General features: G+C 30.1%; 1 protein-coding gene across 4 annotated transcripts in view; it reads left to right on the top strand.

Annotated features, from left to right (window-relative positions):
- The window catches only part of LOC129960662 (dendritic arbor reduction protein 1-like), a 73,263-nt gene that overhangs the window by 31,468 nt on the left and 17,056 nt on the right, over positions 1 to 24,739 (top strand). For all 4 annotated transcript variants that reach the window (XM_056074212.1, XM_056074213.1, XM_056074216.1 and 1 more), the window contains exons 2-3: positions 11,352 to 12,867; positions 22,261 to 22,320. In XM_056074212.1, the coding sequence (XP_055930187.1) occupies positions 11,352 to 12,867; positions 22,261 to 22,320 (1,576 nt within the window). The remainder of the gene's footprint in view (positions 1 to 11,351; positions 12,868 to 22,260; positions 22,321 to 24,739) is intronic.

Genomic DNA, 24,739 nt, shown 5'->3' with positions numbered 1-24,739 from the left:
TCTTAACGGAGAAAGTGGGTTTTCATGAAAAATGGTCCAGTAGACAATGAAAAAACTGGATGATATGAATATTCTTATCAATTAAGCTTGAAAATAATTCTTGTATACTGAAAAATAATTTTCTCAAAATGTCTTTGTTGTTTTGTAAATAACTTCATGAATATTACGCTTTTTTTTCAATACAAATTACGTTATTTTAGATTTTAATTCTTAATTTGTGAATTCTTATAATTATAAAATAATATTGCTTTTCATTTGAATTAATTTCTGTGTAGTAAGAACAGCAATCAAATCTTTTTTTTTCCTTGTGCAACAAATAAAGAAATACTCGGAAGACATTTTAAGTACTTTAGTATTACATACAGTACCTTTTTTTGTTGTACTTAAAATACGACTGCGACCAAGATAACATTAATTATTAATGACTTTTTAGCGTATATGGAAGGTTGGTAATATTTAGTTGACACACATATTGATAACTTCATAATCTTATGTTATTAATTCCGTTTCATTATGAAGGACTGATTTTTCAGCGATCAGGTGTTTATTAATTTTTCTTTCAATATTCTTTTGAGATTCACTCTAATTCAGCGCATTAGAGGACACATGGTATTCAGTATTTAAATATCAAATTTACGTATCTTCATATATTGACTATCACTTTTACATAAGGTTTTATTTGAAACATCTGCTGGAATTGTCCGTGTCCACCGTCTTTATGGATCTTGCATCCTGTCCGCGTATTTCCCTCACTAAAGTCCCTTGACTCGTCAGCATCTGCGTTTTGGATGGTCAGGTGCTGACGTAAGGCTTACACAAAGTGAGAAATACAATGAGGTAACGGCATAAACAAGCCCGGATGTTTTTCTACCGGTGGGCCTCCCCATCCTCTTCATTCAACAATACAGGCTTAGGTGAGAATGGAGACTATACTTTTAACACTCAAGATTATCGTTTTTGGCAACAATCAGGCGGTGAGGTTCCTAAAGTTCAAATAGCATATCTTTTTATTCTGTCTTTTTCCGATGTATAAAATCTGTTTTTGAAATGATTCATTAGTTTATCATGTTTTTGTTTTAGTATTTATTGTTCACACATAGAATTTGATTTCTGAAGTCGCAAGTTATTTTAATATAATATTTAATTTAAAATGGGTTCTGTTCTTCACTTTGACAAGTATGAAAGATTTTCTCATATTATGAAGAAATAAATGTACAAATGCATGAATCTGTAAATTATTATCTTTTACTCTGAGATTACGTTGTGCTAACATCTCTGAGATTATGTTGTGCAACATTCAGTTTGGATATGATCAATAAATATATATGTGTACTTTCCTTCAATCAAAATTACAATTAACTTTGAAATAAAATTTCAGAGATCGGATGTCAAGTTTTCCCTGTAAATAAGTGTGGTAAAGAATACTTTAAAAACTGACTTTTTAATTACAGCTAACAAACTTTTTTAAAATTTCTAAATAGTATCTTAAAGTTTCAGGAACTCATCTATAGATGCTTGCAAATTCTTTCAACGCATTTTGATAGTTAGTGTATAACGTTCTATCTTTTTCTAAAATTTCCTGTTTCAGAAATTTCATGAAATTTTACTTCAATCGTTGCATGTTTTTCTATGAAGTTTGTGTATCATAACTTATAATGATTAAAATATTCAAAATATATGAAAGTAATTAACATGATTTAAAACAATGAAGAGTTGAAGTTTTTAATAATCTGTATTCTTTTACTTTTACTTTGGAATGTTGAACTGTATTTCACATTCAAACTTATATAAGCAAGAATATGCACTCTTATAGACACAGTAATTATAATTTCTACAAAAGATGTTACATTGTAATTGAATTGATTTCAATTTCGGTATAAAGAAGAGATTGAAATTTGTTGTAAATGTGAAACTTACATTTTTTTCAATATTATTTTATTTTTCTATTCATTAAATATCAAATGCAATGGATTTCAAAAAGAAAATATCTGATTAAAAACTTGCATATTTGGCATTTACCATTTTTATGCCCTTTATTTCGCCCACGGCAGTCCGAAAACGGTCAGAGTCTGAAGCAAATATTTATTTAAAAACTTTATATAAGCTTAAAATTACGTGAAGATTCAATAAAATATATTTAATCTAAAATTAATGGCTACAATTCTCTTCAAAAATATCAACTCCAAAATTATTACATATATACTGTATGTAATCTATGCTGAGGATATTTTTGCAAACATGAATTTCAGTCATGTTAAAGCTTTCGTAAAAAATGAACGAAAGTGCTTCAGGAGAGTTTGAAAAAAAAATTGTGCATAAAAGTACTGCTTCTTGTGAAAGACCACATGCATTCATAAACCACGAACACGCGTGCAATATTTCCTTTATTCCACTGCATGAGCCGTTGTTAAAGGAACCTCTGTTGTCGTTTCGTTCATCACAAGCACCTGTCTGAACCGCTTGAAACCTGACCCTGACTAAACTATTTATAAATAGACAATAAAAATATCAAAAAAGGGCCCGAATCCCTTTCCCCCCACCCCCATCCCGAAATCCTAACACCTGAGCCCAAATCCATGTTGTAAAAGCACCCTGCACCAAATCCGCTGTAACGTTTTGCCGTATTATTTTTATAAAAAGCAAATTCTACCAAAGAAAAAAGAAGAAGCAATAAAAGAAAAAAAATATCTCCTGTCCTGTGGAGCTTCCTTTGTGGGGGTCTTTAAGCTCCCGCTGCGACCCCCCTCGACAACAAAACGCCCCCCAAATTACAATTGTGGGGATTTAACTGTATGAGGGCAAAGAGCAATTGAACCCATAGAAAAGTGCTGAAAAAATACGAAAAGATTGAAAGGTGGATTCACAAAATAATATTAAAAAATAGAAAGGTAAAATAAAATAGACAATGTATACGGCTTTAAAGTCGCCAACATGCCATGCCGGGTTGCTAGAAACATAACTTTTCGCTTAGAAATGAAGTTTTGACTACGTAATATAGCTGTGAAGTACAGGTACTTCTATGAAAAATTAATTTTCATGCTTCAAATAATTTTATATTTGTTCTGTTGGTTCTTTGATTGCGAAGTAGCTAAAATATAGAGTATAACATATTAAATTATAAATTAATTCTCTATATATGCATATTCATAAGTAATATTTAACAAATTTGCGTGGACAGATTTTTGGAAGAGCACCTATTTGTAGGTTTATACAAAATTTCATAATTTTTTATTTTTTAAATGAAAGATTCGTGATTTCTTGAATAAACCTGAATAATATGAAATAGATCTTTAATTCCAATTTCATATCATTAACATGACCGACTTTTTATACTGATATGAAGAGAAAATTAAAAAAAAAATTAAAAAGTTTATTCCTGAAAATTTTAATTTAATCTCACAAATTCATTACATTTTTCTGACCTTTCCTCGAAATTCAAATGAAAATCGAAAGCTATCCATCATATTCTCCCTGTGTATTAATTATTATTATTAATTATTGTTCTGTTTATTAATAATTTTCTTGAAAAATAATATTAATATATTATGTAATATTCGGATTAAGATTTCTTTTTTATATATTGGAGGTAATTTTTCAGAAAAATCAATACACACAAAAATTCTATTCTTTTCTGTGCATATTTTCATCACACAAAATTGTATTTCCAAAATAATAAATTTGTACGATGAAAAAAGTAATTATTTATAAATGGTTTATATAATATTATTCCTATAAAATTTTAGTAAAATATTTTAACTTTTAAGTGCAATATATTATTTTATAAAATATTTATTTTTTCGAATAAGTAATGAAAATTGCTATGAATATAAAACTATAAATTTCAAAGGTTTGCTATTATAGAATTTCCTTTTTGTTCCGTTCGGCTTTATTTATATAGAAGAACACCCATGTTTGTGTAATTTTGATCTTCTTGAGCAACTCTGTTTCTTTTCAATTCCTATTAAAATTTTTATTTGGTGTTAACATTAGTTTTTTTCCCTCAATTTATATTATCAGTTAGTTTTTTTATATAATTAATATCTTATGATTATTTTCTTTTTTATAATTTATATAAAAATTAAAACAAATTACAATATTATCAATAAAGAAAATAAAAAGTTCCTACTGTGCCGCTTAAGCATGAACCAATCTATTTGTTTTTTGATGCAGTGATACTTGAATAATTCGAAGCTGAAAATAAATGAAAACTCGATTTGTCTAGATGTTAAAATTGAGAACAATTGAGTCTATAAATGAGTACATAGAAAGAAAACGGGAAACTTTGTACTAAAAATGGCAGAAAAGTTATTTTTTTAACATCTATCTGTTTTTGTAAAATGTTCATAATAAATATATAAAATCGCAGTGGAACTGCTAAAAAGTTATTTCAATAAATAAGCAAATTAGTTTAATAAAGAAGCCACGTACAACATTTTGAATACAACAGTTTTCACATTAAAAATCCAAAATTCATTAAAAATAATCCAAAATAAATGCGCTTTTTTGCATCTAATGTATGCAAAGTTTTTAAAAAGTGAAATACTTTTATTATTTATTTTTCCTTTAATGTTTTACGTCATGGTTAATTTTTCGAGTGAATTAAGTAATATTCATTTACATGCGCTAAGAACGCAAGATACGAACTTATTTAACTAATAATAAATACAATTTTTTACTATTTTTTTACTGTAATCTTGAATTAATAAAATAAATTTGAATTATAGACAATAATTTAAGATTATATTAATAGAAAATACGAGGAAATTTAAGAATATTCAAATTAAAAACGTTAAATTAGTCAAGTTCCACAATTTTTCATTGCAGTAAAATAGGCTTTAATTTTTCTTTCAAAAGAATGCAGTGAACGTACTCTTTTCTTCCCGTTTCCATCAATCATGATTTCGCCAAAATCTGTCTTCAATTCTCATGGGCACGTTACAATAACCCTCGGACGAGGACAACGCTCAGCAGAGCAGAATCCGATTTAGTCGGGGTCTTTTACGTAATGTCCGCGATGAGTATAAGAATGGGGGGTGGGGAGGAAGAAAAATAAAGAAAGAAAAAGAAATCGGAAGAAAAATCTTCGATCAGAGTTCATGACCTTGGTGCTTTATCCCCCCCCCCTTTCCCAGAAATTCAGGAAGCCTAAAAGGCAGCACAAGAGTTTTTTTTCTTTTGTAGTTCAGATGACTTCACAGATTAATACTCGGTTCAGTTACTTTTTTAAATTTCAACATTCTTATTAACTAAAAGGGCCTGCAAAACATTCAATAGCTTGCAATCGTATGGAAAAAGCAGGCCAGAAGGCAGTCTTTTTTAAAGCAGGCCATTTGTATTTTCAAGAAAAGGTTATTCAGGAAGATACTGTAAGTTATTTTGCAAATATTCTGACGGCATTAATTTGATACATTGTATATTATGCAATTCCTCACCCCTCCTCTTTTATTCCATGAAAATAAAATCTAGTAACAAATAAAAAGGGGGTATTCCATGAATTAAACCATCCCCCCCCCTTGTACTCCACGAACTATTATTCAGGAAGATACTGTAAGTTATTTTGCAAATATTTTGTCGGTATTTCTTTGATATATTATGTATTTCGCAATTCCTTAACCCCCATTGCATTCTATGAATTAAAACCTAGTAACAAATAAAAGGGGAATATTTCATGAATAAACTCCCCCCCCCTGAACCATCCTAACCGTATCATTTACGAAAAACGAATCAGTGTGCTGAAAATTAAAAAAAAAAAAATGTAAATTCTGTCTTCTGGTTTTAAAAATCAGATATTTTTTAATATTGGCGGAAATGGAAATAGATCTGAGCTCGATTCTGAAAGATCTCTAGCTCGAAGAATATATATATTGATAAGTCATTGCTTTTATAATGCCAATAATTATTTTGAAGCAATATCGTGAATTAATTATTATTATTATTTGTTTTTGTATAGAGGTGATAACATAATACGCCCCGAAGATGTTTTATTTAAAAAAAAAAAAACTTTTTTCACAAAACTTAAAGGAAACATTATATAAGCACTATCAAATTCTGGTTTTATCAGCATAATTTTGTACGCGGTAATAAATTTGCTATATATGCTTTTATTTTTTTCAATACATTTTCATTGTTTTTTTAAATACAGCTTTTTTTGGCAATAGTTAGCTCACATATTTGTGAACTTTGGAAAGTAATTAAAAAGATATTTGAAAAATGCTTTTTATTTTTTACATAATTTCATGGCCCTGTGAATTCATGAATTCTTTGCTGTGAATTTGTTTCGGTATGAGGGTTAAATAATTGTTTCATATAAATCCTTAAAGATTAGAATTTTTCATTCTAGATACATCATTTCTATTCTAGTTTGCTGTTGTAAGGTAATTATAGAAAAGAAACTTTGGCTATGAAAGAAATATAGAAATTAGAAATATAGAATATAGAAAATTTATTGTTTTAAAACTTTATTTTATCGACAGATAAGTAACTATAGCAGATTCAAAAAGATAATAAAAAAAAGAGACAATTCCACACTTTTAGAGTTTTGTTAACTTTTTCCATTTAACTTTTTCGTGGCGATTTTTATTTTCTCGTATAACAAGTGTACAAAGAGAAAGTAAAGTAATCGCCAAAAAATTGAGCTCGTGATTTTGACGAATTTCGACGTTTCAAACCTGCTCGAGTCCGAAAAACACATTTTTGAAACAATGTTTATTAGAGAGTACTATTACTCAAAAATGCTTTAAGCTAGACGGATGAAATTTGGTATAGGATCTCCACACCAAAATTGTAGATTTCTGTTAAATTTTGAAAGAAATCCGTTTAGAGGAAATAAGTGTGTACGGCTGTCCGAATATAAATTAGCTCTATAACTGTAAAACGAAGAGAGTTAGATGGAAAAAATTTAGTGAGCAAATTTAACGTCTAAAATGCAGATATGAATAAAATTTAAAAACCAAATGCGTTAAGGATCTTCTGTACTTTCAAAAATATGTTAACGCGATAAATAAAAAACGCAATGATTTTTTTAAAAAAACACATATCAAATTTCATATATTTATTACAATTATAGTTCTGAATCAGATTTTGGTTTTAATCATTCGGAAAAAAAAAACGTTCAGAATTCACATTCTGTTTTCTGGTATTTATACATTAACCACATCCCAGCGATTAATCGTCAAATAGGCCCTTTCATTACTATTGATCGCCAATATCATACTCGAAACATTTATGAGAGAAAGTTTCGGGGAGACCATTTCCGCTGGTTCGATTATAGAAACTTTAACAATCCCATTTAAACATTTATTTTCTCACAATGTCTTCCAGTTTGCATTTAGGTTTAAAATATTCGATTGAAGCACTGATAAATAATTAAGAAAATAAATCCAGATTTTTAAAGGAATGTCTGTAATGTATAGCTTCCTGATTTATTTCAAAACTCAAACATTAAAAAATCCGATAAAGCTACTCACCTGTATTGTTTTCCCGATTCATGTGAAATCCGAACCCATAATTATCGATTTATTTCAACCTATTACCATCACACAGTCAAATAAAAACGCATTAGCAATGTTTTCGCGATTATTCTTGGAATCAGGACCAGTATAAGAATGTTTGAGCTATTTAAATAAGGCATTGACAGAGATGAACATTTTTCTTTACCTTCCTTGTAGAAGGAATAAAAAGTACTCCTATTCTTGGTTATTTTCTTTTTGCATTACATGTTGGAAAAGTTTTCTTCAAGTATCTTAGATTTGTTATGATAACCTTTCCTTTCTTTACTTGTTCACACATTCTCCTCAATGCTGTTTTTCACATGCAGTGAAGTAATTTAGGTAAAGCCACCACCGGTATCTGCTATAACTCAAATAAAATAAAATCAAATCAAAAGCACATATCTCATAATTACACTTTAGAATTTCTTTTACTGCTATAAAAGTTAAAATAGATGTATTCACTTATTATCTTTGTGCTTACTTATATCGTGGTGGATGATATTTAATTTGCATTCAATTCCTTGCACTTTTCGTAAAAGTTGGTCGCCTTTTCTCTTTCGATTATACATTGTAGGTTAAATATTTGCTATTTTTTTTAAATATGGAATTCTGGTTTAGCATGTCTTTATTTTCTGACGATCATTCTAAAAACGAATAAAAACTTTTTTCATTTAAAATTTAGTTTTTTCTAAGTTTTAATATGAAAAAATGCGTATATTATCGAAAATAATTGTATGGTATATGTTACGAATAAATTCATTGATAGATAGATATTGGATCAATTTTTCTGAACAGAATAGATCAAATTAATATTTTATTGAAATATACCACTATACCGTTTTCCAAGAATTGATAGAGGAATTCTGAAAATTATTTTCTTTTTGAAGTAATTATTTTTATAAATTTTCTTCAGATAATTATGAATTCAAAAAGAGAACTACAGAGAGATCCTTTATCTTATATAATTATTGTTAGCTAATGCATTTTTTTTAATGTTAGTATTTTAAATATATTGAGCAAAAATTGCAGAGTTGCTTATAGTGACATTATTTGCCACTGAAAGTTCCTACAATGCAAAATGCCATCATTATTCATTTTCTGTCTAGAAAGCTCTTTCCCGATGAAGTTACCTATTTTTAAATGTATGAATTCTTAATTTCGTGAAAATTTGAAAGTTAAATTTTGAATTCTGGGTATTTAAGTTCCGATAAAAATTTCAGATGTAAACATTGTTAATAGCGATGAAGGTTTTATTTCTGTTCAGAATTTTTCGAAAATTACTGCTTAGAAGAAAATAATTTTTTTTCCAAAATAATACTTATCTTTGGAAGAAAAAATTAGCAGAAATTTATTTTTCTCTATAGTGTATTCATTATGTATGTTCAGAAATGCATAAATTCTCGATTAGTGACGATTGAGTACTACATGCTTCGATTACAGATAGAAAGAAGATTTTACCCCCTACCTTTTTTGAAAACAAATAAATAAAATTTATGAATACAGAAATCTACTATTTATTAAATCGTAATCGTAAGTCCCCTTCTGTAAATAAAAATTAATTAAAATATTTCCGTCAATCATTCAGTGAATTAATTAAAGGATTTGGTTATTCGCAATTACAATTCCATCCACTTCTGCGAATCGTGAATTTACCATACTAGCCTAAAAAAGTGTCTACAACGTAACAGTTTAGAAATTTACTTGAGTGACAATGAAGTACAAATTCTAATAGGAAAAAAAAAATCGGCTTTATGATATCACAGCATATGTTTGTAACGAATACAACGCGAAATCAACAGATGGAGTTTTTTTACTTGTGGTTTTTCTTTAACCCCACGTCTTTACTTTCAATACCTGTATTAAGAATACTTGAATGTTCTTCAATGTGTTCACTGAAGTACTTACTTTATGTACCTGTGACTGAGGAGTGCATTACTTTCCCGTCTGAAAAATCGCTTCCTCGAATTCTAACGCCCATCAAACACGATGCACCTTCTTTTATAATGCCAATTCGAATAATTGTCAAACTCGCGTAGTTCTTTGCACCCTATTTTAAAAAAACAGTCCGTATGATTGTGAGGATGTTTTTCCCCATAGCTCCCCCCCTCCTCCCCATTCAGTCTTGCGCACAGACGATTGTCCACCTTATTGCGATGTCAGGCTTCCTTCCGGTTTCTCTTATCCACCCTTACTTCCGGTCTCATCTCCAGTGCTTCCGCTTTCTATCGTTTGCAGCTTCTGATGGCACTTTTGTATTTTTAATTTTTTTTCTAGATATTTTTTTCTTTCTTTTTAAGTATGGATCTGAGCATTGAAGTTACGACAAGTAGTGCTTTGTGGTTTGGGGGTATTATCAGTTAAACATCCCCCTCCCCTTCTGGTACACTGCGAAGGAATCTATCCTTTTCTTTTTCTCTTTTGATCATTTTTCTTTTTCAAGGGCTATTCTGTTATGAAGCAATATGGAAGCTCTTTTCCCGGTATAATTGGTTTTAGCGCTCATTTTTCCGGTATATTAATAAATTGACAATGCCCTCCTTTTTAAAAGTGATGTGTTTATGGATTATTTTCTGTGGATGGCTCTTTTTCGACTTCCAAAATTAGTTTAATAGAAATTTTAGAATTTCACTGCTATATGTCATATGAATATTTTATGAATTTGTATTTATAATTTCACTGTTATATGTCATATGAATATGTTATGAATTTGTATTTATAATTTCACTGTTATATGTCATATGAATATGTCATAAATTTGTATTTATAATTTCACTGTTATATGTCGTATGAATATGCTATAGGATATGTCGTATGAATTTTGCAAAGATGCAGTAATGGAATCTCCCAAAATATGTACTGAAATATTATATAAAGACAAAAAAGTATATGTCTGTGACCTAAAGATGGTAATTCAGGAAAAATGACATGTAGGGAAAAATTAAATGCAAATATTAGTGAATTCTTTTTGAAAATTCCTCATGTTTAATGATATTATTATATAATTTCATTAATGTTTTTTTTTGTTACTTTTAAGGGTTTTCTTATTAGCTTTAACATACATTGATGTGATATATTGATATTCATAGATTTTGTATTTAGAATTTAATTTTATAAATTTTTACTTTTTAAATAAATATTACCGTATAAATATTACACACTACATTAAAATTTAAAATAACAAAGAAATTAAAAAATTGAATTAATATCGCTTTCAAAATAAATCAACTGGTTTTATTGCCTTCTTCCTTTCAAGTTTGTTTCTGAAAAAATATATAACCCAATAGCATAAAGTGCCGAGTAATATTGTTACGATATTGAAAGGGACTCAGAGTATCGAATATCATAGAGATAACATAAAATATCTTGTATTAGTAGGTAATACTTCGATTTTTACTAAATAGTTTTATATATTGTATACAAAGCATTATCAAAATCTATTTGTCGATAGACATTTATGAGTGTCATGCATATGTTTTAATCTAAATGCAAATTATTCAACTGACTTAATATATTTTTAAAAAAGAGGGTTATTTGCACTGCAAAACATTTATCTTAGTAAAACTACTTCTTTTCCCATGATGAATGAGGCGTAATTTAGTTTATTTAGAGGAATAATTAGGATTTTTCTCAACTTCTGTAGTATATAAATCCTTAACATGTCGATATTATTAATCTCATTCCTTATTATAAAATCAAAACAGCATCTAGATATAGTGATTTTGCAAAGCATTTATAGAAAACTTATAGTTACGCAGTTCCAATATATTTTTGCGAACTATCCCAAATTAAACACTCATAATTATTTATTTAATACATTCTTCTATAAAATAGTAAAATAATGAATCTCTGTTTTATTTTTAGGTCCTCGAAAGGAACAGAACTTCTTACGTAGGGGATCTAGTCCAAGTTACCGTGGCGAAGTCTTCAGAAAAACTTCAGGGACTTGTCGGACACGAATTATCAACCGATTCTGTCAGTAACCAGTCTCTTGAAGGAGAAGAGAACATCAACAGTGACGAGCGTATCAGTGATTTTGTGAAAACCATTCAGAATTACCGTAAAAGCTTTAGTAGCCCTTACTTTAATGGTGATTCTGACGAATTCTTTGAAGATAACTCTAAAGAATCGACTGGATTTTCATGTAAAGAAATAATCGAGAACTTCGAAAATTCCAGAAGTGAAGATTTAGAACACAGTTCAGAATATTTGTCACCGAATAATAAATATTTGTATCAGGAACAATATAATTCTCGTAAAGAATATAATTTCACACCTGCATCTAAAATGTTTATGGCACAAAGTAGAATGAACAGTGGCCCACATGACAGTATGATAGGAGGTGGTTTAAATAACGGTTATGCTCAACCTGGACATTTTGGAAACCCAGGCTATTTTATGGGTCAGCCATCGGGCACCCAATCTATGTATAGTTACCCTGATACGTCTTGTCGGATGGCAGTTTCTGCAACCGAGCTTAGTCAGAACTTTAACAGAGCGGCTACTTACGAAAATGATCTCAGACTTAATTACCATAGCCCAAACACAGATTATAGTGCGAATTTTGCTAATCCTAATTCCGGGTCTTGTTATAACAGCCACTGCAACACGGACATGCGCATGAGTTATAATAACGCAAATGGCAACTCCATCGGTGATGTTAATTCAGTCAGTTACCCTGGAGGAGTAAATGGGTACCATCAAAGTGGTCATCTTAATAATACTCTGTATCATCAGCCACATCAGAATGCGAAATCTGATTGCTCGACTGATGTATTTGCCAAGCCCGCTGCATTTGCAGAACATTGTTCAAGTGTGCGCAGCAAGGTTGATATTTCCAGGCCTGTAATGCCATCCAGCCAAGATGCTGTCTCAGTAAAAACTGAATTAGTTCGTAATCACTGTCCATTTACTCTAAGTGGGAGTACCAATGGAGCTTATAATGCTCCTGATCAGCAACATATGTTTATGGGAAGTGTCCCATCATCGATAGCCAAAGACGATTGTTATAGATCTCGTATCCCATCCACCGCAGTGACTGCTTATCCATCATCAGGACCAGGTCTTCAGCACAACCACCCGGCTCCTCATCAACAATTCATTGATACATCAAGGCAGCCATGTTTCAAGGTAGGGAGCAATGCTTCATCAACGAACAATATCCCAAATGCCAATGGCTCTTACGAACCGCTAACTCCACCACCGTCAGAACCGAATACAAGCCCTCCATTAGAAAGCTTACCGAGGAAAACCCCTCCGCCTCCCTATCCGGCACCATTTTCCGCATCAAAAAATGGAGAACTTCCTACTCAGACAAAGTACAACAGAAGAAACAACCCCGATCTTGAGAAAAGACGAACGCACTTTTGTAACTTTCCAGGTAAGTTTCTTTCTTTTCCATTATAGAATAGTAAAGTGTAATTAATAAGAGAGGTAAAATTAAATACAGAATTGAAAAAATAATAAAATTTGCTGATCTCAAAATGCGTTACTGTACTAACAGACGAAAATTTGAAACATAAACACACCATAATTTATAAATTCATTAAATAAGGTATTTATTATTATAATATGAAACCTGAATAACTCATAGAAAAATTTTATAAGGTGATATTAATTTTAAAAGTTAAATAAAATCTGATAGTCACCAAACAACTTAATGACAGTCTAAGAAATAAAAACTCTCCAAAAAAGCATCTTTGCTTGTATTATAAGACACCTCAATGTTAAATGAAGAAAATGAATAAAAGTGTTCTATGAAATGCATATTGTAGAAAAGATAAGAATACAGTGTTATACTTTATATTTTACAACAAGACATCACGGTGTGGGCGAAAAACTCAAAAGATCATTCGTTTTAAGTGAGAGATTTGCATAATAACCTCATTATTTTAACTAAAATTTCTTTATTCTTTTATTAAAAAAACTACCCCGAAAACAAATCTTTAAAATGTTTGATGATACATTTCGATATTTTCTCTACAATGTCGATATCATTTTCTACGCCACTTTTAGCAAAGGGAGAGATATAGCAAAGTCATTTGTTTAATGTCCGATACTTGTTGGACAACTGATATTTTACCTTGCCAGACTATCAACTAATTTTTTTTAATTAAAAAAAATTAGAATTAAAAAAAATTATGTTAGTAATCAAAGTTTGTTTTTGCCGTTTTAGATCAGATTTGGGAGCTATGATTTGCGAAGTTAAGGGAAAAAAGGTTGTGAACTTTTAAGAAATGTGGTATTGTTTAAATTTCCATCGCTGTGATAAATACGTAACATTAATACATCAAAATCTCCCGTTAAGAGTTTTTAAGTTGTAAAGATGACAAAGGAAAAAGTGATTTCAGTTATAAAAGGCGAAATAAAGTGTATTTTAGATTAAATCAGTTGTATTCTGCCATAAATTTATACAAGAATAAACTATCTTGTAAGAGAAATCACAACAATGCTTAGTAATTCAGGATCGTTCTGATAGTTGATGAGTTAAAGAAAATTATATTTGGGGAAGATATCTTTCTATAAATTAGTCTAAACCGTTTGATATAATTAAAACAAAATTTTCATGGTTAAATTTAAATTTTCTTTAGTTTGAAAATGTATAGTCCGTGATATCTAATTTAAGAATTTTGTTCTGCTCTGGTTAACATTCACCCTATTTGTTTCAAAATAAATTAGATAAAATTCGTATTTTTGATACGCTTTTTGTAATGATAAGCGCTAGAAACTGGATGAACATTGATAAATATTATTAACTCAATACAAATTTTTTATACTTTTGTATTAAAAACATCATTTTAAAAGTTTGAATAAATAAGATCAATACTAAAAATGCAAGCTAAGCCACATAGCGGAATTTACTATAATTTATTTTAAATGCCTCTTTATGTGCATTTGCAACTCATTGCTTAGCCATTTTCTGAATGATTGAGAAAAAATTTATTCAAATAATATGTTAAAATTTAGATCCTTTATGATATGAAACGGAAGAAACCTTCGAGCATGAATTTTCCTGTAATCAACTCACTTTCTTTCTATGAACTGAATGTTAACCAATTCCAAAAATCACAGTCTTCAAATCTCAAATATTAGTTTTTAGGTAAAAAAAAAAAGCATAGTTTAATATTATTATTTTACACACTATTTTTTTAAATTAACTCATTTTTAAAGATCATAAAGATTTGCAAATGTCATTAATTCCACTTTATTTATCATGTATTAATCTATTTTCTAAGATTATCTTTCTATAATTATTTTCGTTTCTTGGAATCGCAAAACTTTTTTCGACAAAGTTGAGATTGTGAACTTTTTTTTCGATTCGAAACAGGCTGCTTTTAAATAAATATCTAAAATCCTACTTGCATATTTCCTCATAATAGAATAATCCGAATTCTTGTTTGTCAATATTGCTGTGAAAATGAGATACCTTATTCCAAAACTTTCATTTGTCACTCTCTAAGAATGACTTTATTTTTAAAAAAAGGTATGGCAATACCTTTCACGTTGTCTATGTAAAAAGAGATAAATACTCCTCTCTCTCTCTCTCTATGTGACCTAAATGCTAGATTGACTGATCATTTAATCGATTGCCAAATTCCGTGAATTATTTATGTGAAAAAATGATAATGACAATGATGAGAGATGTCGATTATGGAAATCGCAACTAAACATCGACGCCCTTCAAAACACGATCGGCTATTATTAGAATTAACAAAATCGGCGAATGACCGTGAATTAAACATTGTTAGTGACTGCATGGTACAGCATTATTTAGAACATGAATTATACGTTACCACACGAGCCAGTTTTACTGAGTGTGCGATTCAGAAGATTAGTGAGAACTTAATTACATTTTTTGCGTCCCAAGACTCTTTGAGTGGAACTTTTTATTGCTTTCTGTATTTTATCTGATCTTTTAATGATCAGTTAGAATGAGATGTGTCTTATTCACATGACGTCGTTGCTCAATTATAATAAAGCAAAAATATACGTTTACTGCGGTAAGGGCCACTTGTATGCGTTTTATCATGAAAAACAAATCTAGCGTTAATATTTCCCATTAATTGCTGTGGAGAAATTAGAAGGTCTTTTTTTTTTAGTTTGATAAAAATAAGTGGAAACAATATTAGATGGCGATAGTTTAATGTGATTGGATTTTCCTTGTATATCATTAAAGCCAATTTTTGAGATCCTTATCTTGTTTGAAATCATTAGGATATAACAATGATATTAAGTGTAATAGTTTGGTATAAATAATCTGAATAGTTAAAAAGAAAGGGGATTTCTTGTTCAAGTGCTTTGAAGGGAAAATTAATAACTACATCATTGGTTGTTTAAATTTTTAGTTTTGAATAAGTCTCGGTTAAATTTTTCGATTAATTGCCTTGAAAGAATTATAATAAACGTTCTAAGCTCGAAAAAAAATTGAATCGACATTACGGAGTTTAAGGGAATTAAGTTTTACAGTTATGCTTGTATTCAAATCATATAGGGGAGAGGAAATAACATAATTTTCAGTTAAATTCTGTTTTGTAGAAAACATTAAATTTATTAACAGTTAGTTTAAGCTTTCTATTTCACTTTAAGACAGAGAAACGTTGCCTATAATTATTGTAATACCAATTTCATTAAGAAAGAACGTTTCTTTGTTGTCAGTATTACTTTTTGAAGTGATGAAAATATTTTTGAATTAAATTTTTTTTAGTGGGCGAAATTTTTATTATTTTCTTAGATACAAACTAGTCTAACTCTGTAGAGACTGGAAGTTGTCGTTATCTTTATTAAATATAACGCATAAAACCAAGAAATCTAAGTTGGAACCTACTTTAGTATGACTGACCAAAATGGCTTAGCTGCAATACAGCAGAAAAACTAATTAATTTTACTTTTGTAAAATTATTCCCTAATTTTTGTATTTGCTGTAATTTTACAATACGCTACTTTATGTATTTTGAGGAATAAAGAAACATTTAAATAATTTTTTTATTTTATTTTTATACATTCTTAAAACTGCTATTTCTATATTATTTTATAACATTTTTTTCCTACTAGAAAGTGAATACTTTTTAATATGTAGCCCTGTATAGAAAAAAACAAGACATTCATTGTCATAATGTGAAAGCTAGAAACTAAGTAGTAAAACCCTGATTAATTGAACTCGGGTTATCCGAAATGTCTCTGAAATCGCAAATCCAAGATATTGCTGTATTACAGGGAAATAATCTTGAAAAATTTTGAAATTAAGTTTTTTGGATGAATCATATGCTATTTATTAAAATAAGTATATATTGATGTACCAACTGTAATCCTATAAATGTAATTTTAACTTTAATACAGAACCTACGTGTAGTCTATAAAGGCAATTTGGAATTCGTCTTACTCTTAAAACATTTCAAAATTACATATTGTAATTATATGCAAACTAGTAATATATATTCATGACTTAACCAAGAAAATATTTATCAAAACTGGCTCTCCTGTCCCATTTATAGTTCGGTTCACTGTTAGTACTGTACGTACATGGAAATCACGTACTAAAGCAATGTAATTTTTATGCATTTCTTAAATTTAAATAAGATATATTAAATAAATTTTTACTTTATGTACTCATAGCACGCTTCTTGTTACTTCTTATATATTAAATTATAAAACATTCGATTTTCTTTTCATTAGTAGTACCCTGATATAGCAATGCGAACGAATCGAAAAATGTGTCGGGTATTCTGACAGTACATACTTGTTGAATTATGACCAATTTTGAAATGATATGAAGCGAAGACGAATTCTGTTTACAAGAGATTTAACTGTTTGTCCTCTGCTCCCCCCCCCAAAAAAAAAATATAAAATTAATTTAGCTTAGTCATTTTTAATTCGTAGACAACTTAGTATGGCGGCAGTTAAACCCATGAAACTCGCATATGGAAATAGTATAATTCGTACAATATATTTTTATATTGAAATAAAAAAATCCTGAATTTTTATTAACATTTTTTTTAATATACTCACGACACAACTGCTTTCTGTTTCTTCTAATAACCAAAATGGGAAAATATTCGATTAAGTTTTATTGCCGCAGTGTTCTAAATTAGCACGGCAAGCGAAATGAAAAAAGAGCGGAATATTCTGATAGTCCATACTTGCTGAGTTACGACGCATTTTGGATTGTTATGAAACGAAAACGAACTGTTTCCTTCATTTTAGAAGAGTTGTTTCCTGTCTAGTCCTCTGTCCAAAATAACGAATCAATTTAGCCTAGTCATTTACTTCGTAGTCAACCCAGTATGCCACGAGTTAAGCGAACACCAAAATTGACTGTAGTTGAGACTCCCTACGTTTGCAAGCAACCGTAATATATGCTGCCTATCTTGAAGTAGGTTGCCTCTAGTTGATCAGAAAGTTAACCTTTTCTTAATGGGTTCTGGTCGCATAATGATTTCATCAACGGAAGATAGGACGTGCAACGCAGGAACTTCACGCTGTGGATATCAGCGGGTTGGTTGTATTTTTACGAGGATATTCGGCGTTCCCCAGCAGGCTGATGTTTAAGGAGTGGGGAAGGCCTTTACATCATGTAAGCCAATTTCAAAGCATTTAATTCTGTGGAGATCGAAAGCTATGATAGTCCGAACTGATTTAAATCTTTTCAGTAGTCGCACCATACCCTGAGCCGTCATATTTTAGTATGCAATATTTGAAAATAAAGTTTGGAAGGTTATGCTATGTGACATCCTGTGACATTTCTCACCCTCTGCAACGATTTATTTTGTGTAAAATTTAAGCCACTTCCTTTCTATAGCATTAATCGCCGAATATGAGTAAAGAGGTTTAAAAAAAATGTCCTTAGCATAATTATGTGAGTTTTTGCATTTAAAAAAAAAATATACTCGTGCTACTCATCAATACTTATCTTCCTGGTCTGTAAGATTTTTTATACTTTACATATATTCATTTATGTACGCACATCGAAATAAATTTAATTACTTATTTCAAAGTAGTATGGAGTGTTTTAAGCTTTCTAAATCGATATTTCAACATCAATTAGGTTCTGTATTCAGTTATTGTTTTATATATTTCCTTAATTTAAAGTATTTACTATTCCGTAATATATTTAGTAGCAATAAACTGATTTTCATTTCAGCTGTCATTCAGCCGGAAAATTTCATTCAGCCGGAAAAATAAGCTTACTAGTAGATAACTTTACAGCGTTGATATTTGTTGTTTGTTTGAATGAAAAGAAATGTTTAATGTTTCAGTAAAACATAAAGATTTGTGATTCATGTACTAAAATAATAAAAGCTGTTAGGTTTTATGGTTAGCTTGATAAGCTTTTGTTACTAACATAAATTTGTTTTTACTGTCGATCAACTATTATATCTGCAAAAGAATGCTTCTATATTTTCAAATAGCAACAAACTTAGTATAATATTGTTTATTATTTATTCATTTTTAAATTAAGAATACATGAGATTACGGATGGAATAGAAACATATATACAGTCTGATTCCAGAAAAATTCACAAATAACTTCAAAATTTTACAGCCGCATGAAAATTTCATTGATTTCGAAAATATATTGTATGCATTTGTGTATTTGCATATAACGAATCGTGTCGCAAGATTATCCTAAATTAAGGTTCTTGCGTATTTTAACTGAATTAAAAACATTCACTCATATCAAACAAAAATTCTATCAGAAATACAGACATTTAGCAAAAATTGTGAAAGGTTAAATTGAGCTCATTAAATAATATTCCTACATGCAGATCTTCATAAATTATATGCGATTTCTATGGCAACGTTAAGTAGTAAATCGCTTAGAACTTGCCAGCCTTGGAACTGATTAAAACATTCATTTGGAATTCTAAAGAAAGTCGATTTTCTCACTGATACTAATAAGGGCTATAAATAAGGTACATTAATCAAGCGTACCTCAGTTATAAATTCAGATATGTTTAGCTAAAACTATATACTACATTTTAATGCTCATTATAATCAAATCTGATTTAAAAGAAGAAATCAGGAGAGAGATTTACTCAAAAATCTCGTAAAACTATCAATTAAGGTTTGCCATTCTGATTCTCGTAATCAGTGATTAGAATTAAAATATGGTACACCCAATTCACATGTAATCGCCATTCTCGACTAAAATAAGCTATCTCCTTAATTAAAATCAAGTCATTCCATATATTGTCTGATACATTTGAAAAGAAAGTTAATAAAGAAAATGACTCTTTTCCATCAATCACTATCTAAAGTGACACAAACCTGTCGTCCTGATGCATCATTAATGTCAACTCTTGGAACAGGCTGTGACAAAGGAGACAGCTACTGAAGTGGAAAAGTGTTTGTCTGTTTAAAATACAGTAAGCGACACAATTACGATTGCGTATCTTGTGACATCTGGCTGGACATGTTCGGCGCATACTGATGGGCGTTTAACTTGACGCCAATGAAACAGTAGCTGAACGAAACAATTCTATTTCTTTCGTTTCTGTGAGTTTCCACGCCCTCTTGTTTACTATTCAGTCTTTGTTTGATTTAGTTACTCAACAAACACCTTTTTAAAACCTTTTGAGTTTTTATGATTAGTTTCGAGTGATTAATTTGTTTTATTGGATATACGTCGGAAAAGGAAAAAAGGTGTTGATTAAGTGATAGCCTATAATAGATTTACCTGTCTTGTAACATTTTGCATGACATGCTGAAAACATACTGATAGGCGTTTAACTTTTGATGCACGACAAGCGAATGAAACAATACTATTTCTTGCGTTTCATTTTCACGCCCACTTGTTTACTGTTTGTACTTACTTCGATGTGACAAGATATGAAAAACTGGTCTGCAATTTAGATTTGCTTTATTTTTTGGTAATTTCAGTATGTAAATAATTTATATTGATAGCGAAAAGCATATTTTTTCTTTATAATTTTCTGAAGTCCATGGATGTCCCAAATTGTTCTTGCTTTACATTATTCAAATATTCTTACTTTTGCATTATTTCGTTTCTATTCAATTTCGTGTTAGCCTTCCTGATTTAAAATTCACCATTCTTTTCTTCATAAAACTAATGGTAGGAAAGTATTTTTGGGCTTTTTTGCATTTAAAGACTCGGAATAATATCTGACCATCTGTACTTAAAACAATTTATTTCGGAAGGAGTATTAAAGCCACCTTGTAGTATTATTTTAGGTCTTACCTTGTTCAAAATTCTTCATATAATCCCTTGTGGTTTTTATGCCTAACGCGATTTAGTAAACTTACGATTAATGAAGAGAACTGCAGGTGGTTTTCAACGCTTTTACGAACACGCATAAAAACGCCAGTTCTTCTAGCATAATAATAATGTGTGTTACTATTAATCATACGGCTGTGTGTTTTTTATTTAAAGCTATGGTGGAAGGGAGCATTTTAGTTTTTTTGTTTATGTTCGTTGGATACTGGTAAAAGAAAATATGTAGGTAGATGAAATAGGGGTGGAAGATTGTGGGTTGAAAGAGGTTAAAAAGGGTAGCCGGTGGAGGAAAAATTGTTGGAAAGCTTAATGGATGGCTCGTTTTTACATATTTTTTTGATATACGGTCAGTGTAAAGTAAGTATTTCGCATCTATCATTCATCGAAAGACTATATTTTCATTAATAGAAATTCAGTTTTTCCTGTGTTTTTAAAACAATATTGGAGCAGGTTTTGTAGTCGGTTGTTTAATTAAAGATAAAAGAAAATGTGCTTATAAAACAAATATATATTATGTGAAATTATGGAATATGTATATTTGATTATTTATCTTCTATTTAGATAAATTGGAAATTTATCTGTTAATAACAGTGGCCCATTCTACTACTAATAAATTTCAGTGAAACTTTACATAAAATTTGCTTAAGCATATTAAGAAATGAGAAGTGTTTTTTCTGTCCTTTTTATAATTCCCAGTTGTATAAATTAAAATAATTAAAACTATATCATAATGTACTACTCAACTTGGTTTAAATTTTTTGTTAACAATTTGTTGCATACATTTACTGTTAAAATATCTAGACATATATGCATACAAAAATATAACCACATATTGTAGTATATTAGCTGGTACCCGGCGTGTTGCTACCGCAGTGGAAATAATTTTGGAAATACTGTTTGAAATTTGAAATAGCTATCTTGTTTAATCAGGAATGATAGAAAGAATTATATTTATTTCCTTCTCGACAATGAATACATTCACTGAAATTGAATGATATACACAGGAGAAGTATAAATAATATTTATTCTATTTTTTAAACTTTATTATTCAAGTATACTTTAGGGTAGACAATATTTGTTTTTCCGCCTTCAGCAAAAACAAATAAATTTCTTGACTGTCCGATTCGTGAGCATCCAAAGTAGAACTGGCTATGTGAAAAGCATGGATGTGCTAGGCAATAAGTTAGCAAAGTTTTGTCGCTATCGGATTAACAGTACAACAACGCATAAAATACGAACAAACAAAAATTCATTTTTATATATTAGGTATGTTTTGTGTGTTATAAGATATTTAATGAATTAATTGGAAAACAATCAATTTCGACTAATCTATTTTCATTAGAGCTTTATTATATTTTAAATAATCTATGAATAATTTATTTTCATTAATAATTTTGGACAGAAAATTATTAGACTGTAAATGCCAAATTCATAGTCACAATTATCCAAATTGTCGATTTCAGTGTGCATAACTTTCCTTTTATAATGTAAGTTATATTTATTTATTTATTTTTATGTTTTAATATGAGGTTTTTTTTTCTAGGTTGCAATAAAGTTTATACAAAGAGTTCTCATTTGAAAGCCCATCAACGGATACATACAGGTAAATTATCTTTTACAATAATGAATAAGTAATTCTTATATTGTACTTTAGTAAGCACTTTTTATCCTTTAATAATATTTTCTTTGGAAAAAGAATATTTGAAATAATTAATTGGTGTAGTTTGAATGTGCATCTTGTAATTCACGTAAAATAACTCAACTCAAACAAATATATTTGAGTTGAATATCAAATCATTTTTTTATATTTTAAGTAACTTAGTATAAGTGATAAATATTTTGATCCAAGGCCCTTAAAAATATTTTCATACATTAGATGATATTTAATACTTGATTCTTAAACGATATCAATCCTGTTTAGAAATGAAATAAATTAGAGTGGGAAATTTAAACTTCATCAACAGATGAGTATGTGAAAATATTCTTCAGTTATTTGTATTGAAATGCATATGATAAGATAATCTTTGCGTATAAAATTGGTATTTCAAAACCACTGTATTTTTAAAATTAAACTGATTTATATTTCAACTAAATAACTTCAGTTTTAACTTATAAGTCGCATTTATTATAATTTTTATTTTTCTTACGCCTCTCAAAATGCAATGACTTACCTTCATTGTCTAGAGATCTGTGCCGAATTTAAGTAGAAGCCACACTAGCTATAGTTAAGGAGCCCCACATTCTGAGGGGGGGGGAGGTCTTTAAAAAGATTTTTCCAGTGAGAAAGTATCATATACTAGCGTACTACTTAAATGGTCTTATAAAGCCCCCACACTTCAAATAGTGTAAGACCTCGTCAATCTAAATACAGAGCTGCTGGAGATAAAATATCTTACTTGTGTTAGTCTCAGAAGCCCCATCATTCTGAATTAATAAAAACTATGATAGCTCGCCAACTCTCTCTTTTCTGCTTTGGACACTCAACGGTAGTTACCTGTGCCGTGCACGAAATACTTCCATAATTGGAAAAACATAGTTAAATTTGGTAATGCGTGAACTAGCTATGGTAAATTTGTTAACTTTAAAATACTCCAATAATCTTTAATCGAATTAATTGTATATGAAAGTTGGAATAAAAATATTTCTGGATTTGACCATGACTGTAATCTTCAATCGAACGTCTCTACATTCCAACAACGGAATTTTTGCATGTATATATAAATCTCAGTCAAAAATATTAGCGTTATTAAAAGATAACTCTGGTTCCTTCGGATGTGATTGTCGTACCATTTAAAATACCGTGAGAAACTAATCTCTGCTGCTCCTCTTGTATAATTTATCCCGCTAAACGTCACTTAAAATGCCATTGTTATTATTAAACGAAGCAAAAAATACCTGTTATATATTCAAAACTGGGAATGTTAAGTTTGGACTAGTAGCTTGAAAAATGACTTTTAATACAAGAATCGCTGCTCAGTTCGATGAAAGGCTTGTCACATAAAATTAATGTACTGGAAGCACTTCACAATAAACACGACACGACATCGTTTTTTATCCCCTAATTTTTCTAGAACACGCCATCCATATAAGCGAAAACATAGGTGTGTTAGATACGCCTTTAAAAACCTGACTTACAGTTATCTTTTCATCACATTCTTAACGCTTCCTTTCAGTAATGGTGCTTAGCACATCTGAACTCATCTTAATGTTACAATACTGACAATGCCATAATGACCCACAGGTAAAAGCGCACAAGCATGGAGATTAACAGCGACGGAGCGGATTTTTTAATCCTTTTGTTACTGAAGAAGGGTGAAAGAAATTATGTTTTCATATCTTTTCTGAAACCGCTCAAAGCCTCCATTGTAAGATCCCGAAATTGCCGCAAAATGGGACTTAGCGGAGATTACACTAATCTCTGTGGAAATTCGCGTGCCGAGGAGTTTTTTTGTTAACAATATCCACTTTTTTACATATTATTGATAAAAAAAAAAGAGAGAGAGAGAGACGGTGCTGAGGTTGGAGCGGAGGGGGGCGCATTTGTGTATATGTGTATGAATGTCTCTGCATGTGGAACTTGGATATATACGTATATGTATAATATGCATGTGCAGGCCTAAAAGTCTCACGCCTCGATGTTTGGGGGCTTTGTGCTAAGCTTCCCCCTCTTGCTTTTTTTTTTTCATTATTTTTGGTCCTTTTTTTTTCGAAAGGAGGGGGGGGGGTAAGATGTCGTTCTACTTCCGAGTTGTCTAGGTCCTTTAAAGATTTCCTTGAAAATGTGACTTTTGGGTCTTTAAGGGACCTGCATAAATTACACTACTTCAGGACTTAGGTGGCATTCGTCGTGTGCTGTGCTATTTGAACTATGAATAGGCATTACAGAGATGATATAAAATGAGATGATTATCGGTGGATGCAGGGATTAGGAGATGGTTATCTCTTGGCGTTTACTGAGGTTTTTTCCCCCTAGTTTTGTAGGCTATGGTATAGTTACGCGGTTTTACCTTTTACGTTTTGTT

This window comes from Argiope bruennichi, chromosome X2 (assembly GCF_947563725.1).
Source record: "Argiope bruennichi chromosome X2, qqArgBrue1.1, whole genome shotgun sequence".
Taxonomy (NCBI): domain Eukaryota; kingdom Metazoa; phylum Arthropoda; class Arachnida; order Araneae; family Araneidae; genus Argiope; species Argiope bruennichi.
Note: the sequence above shows the minus strand (reverse complement) of the source record. Positions and strands in the feature narration are given on the sequence as shown.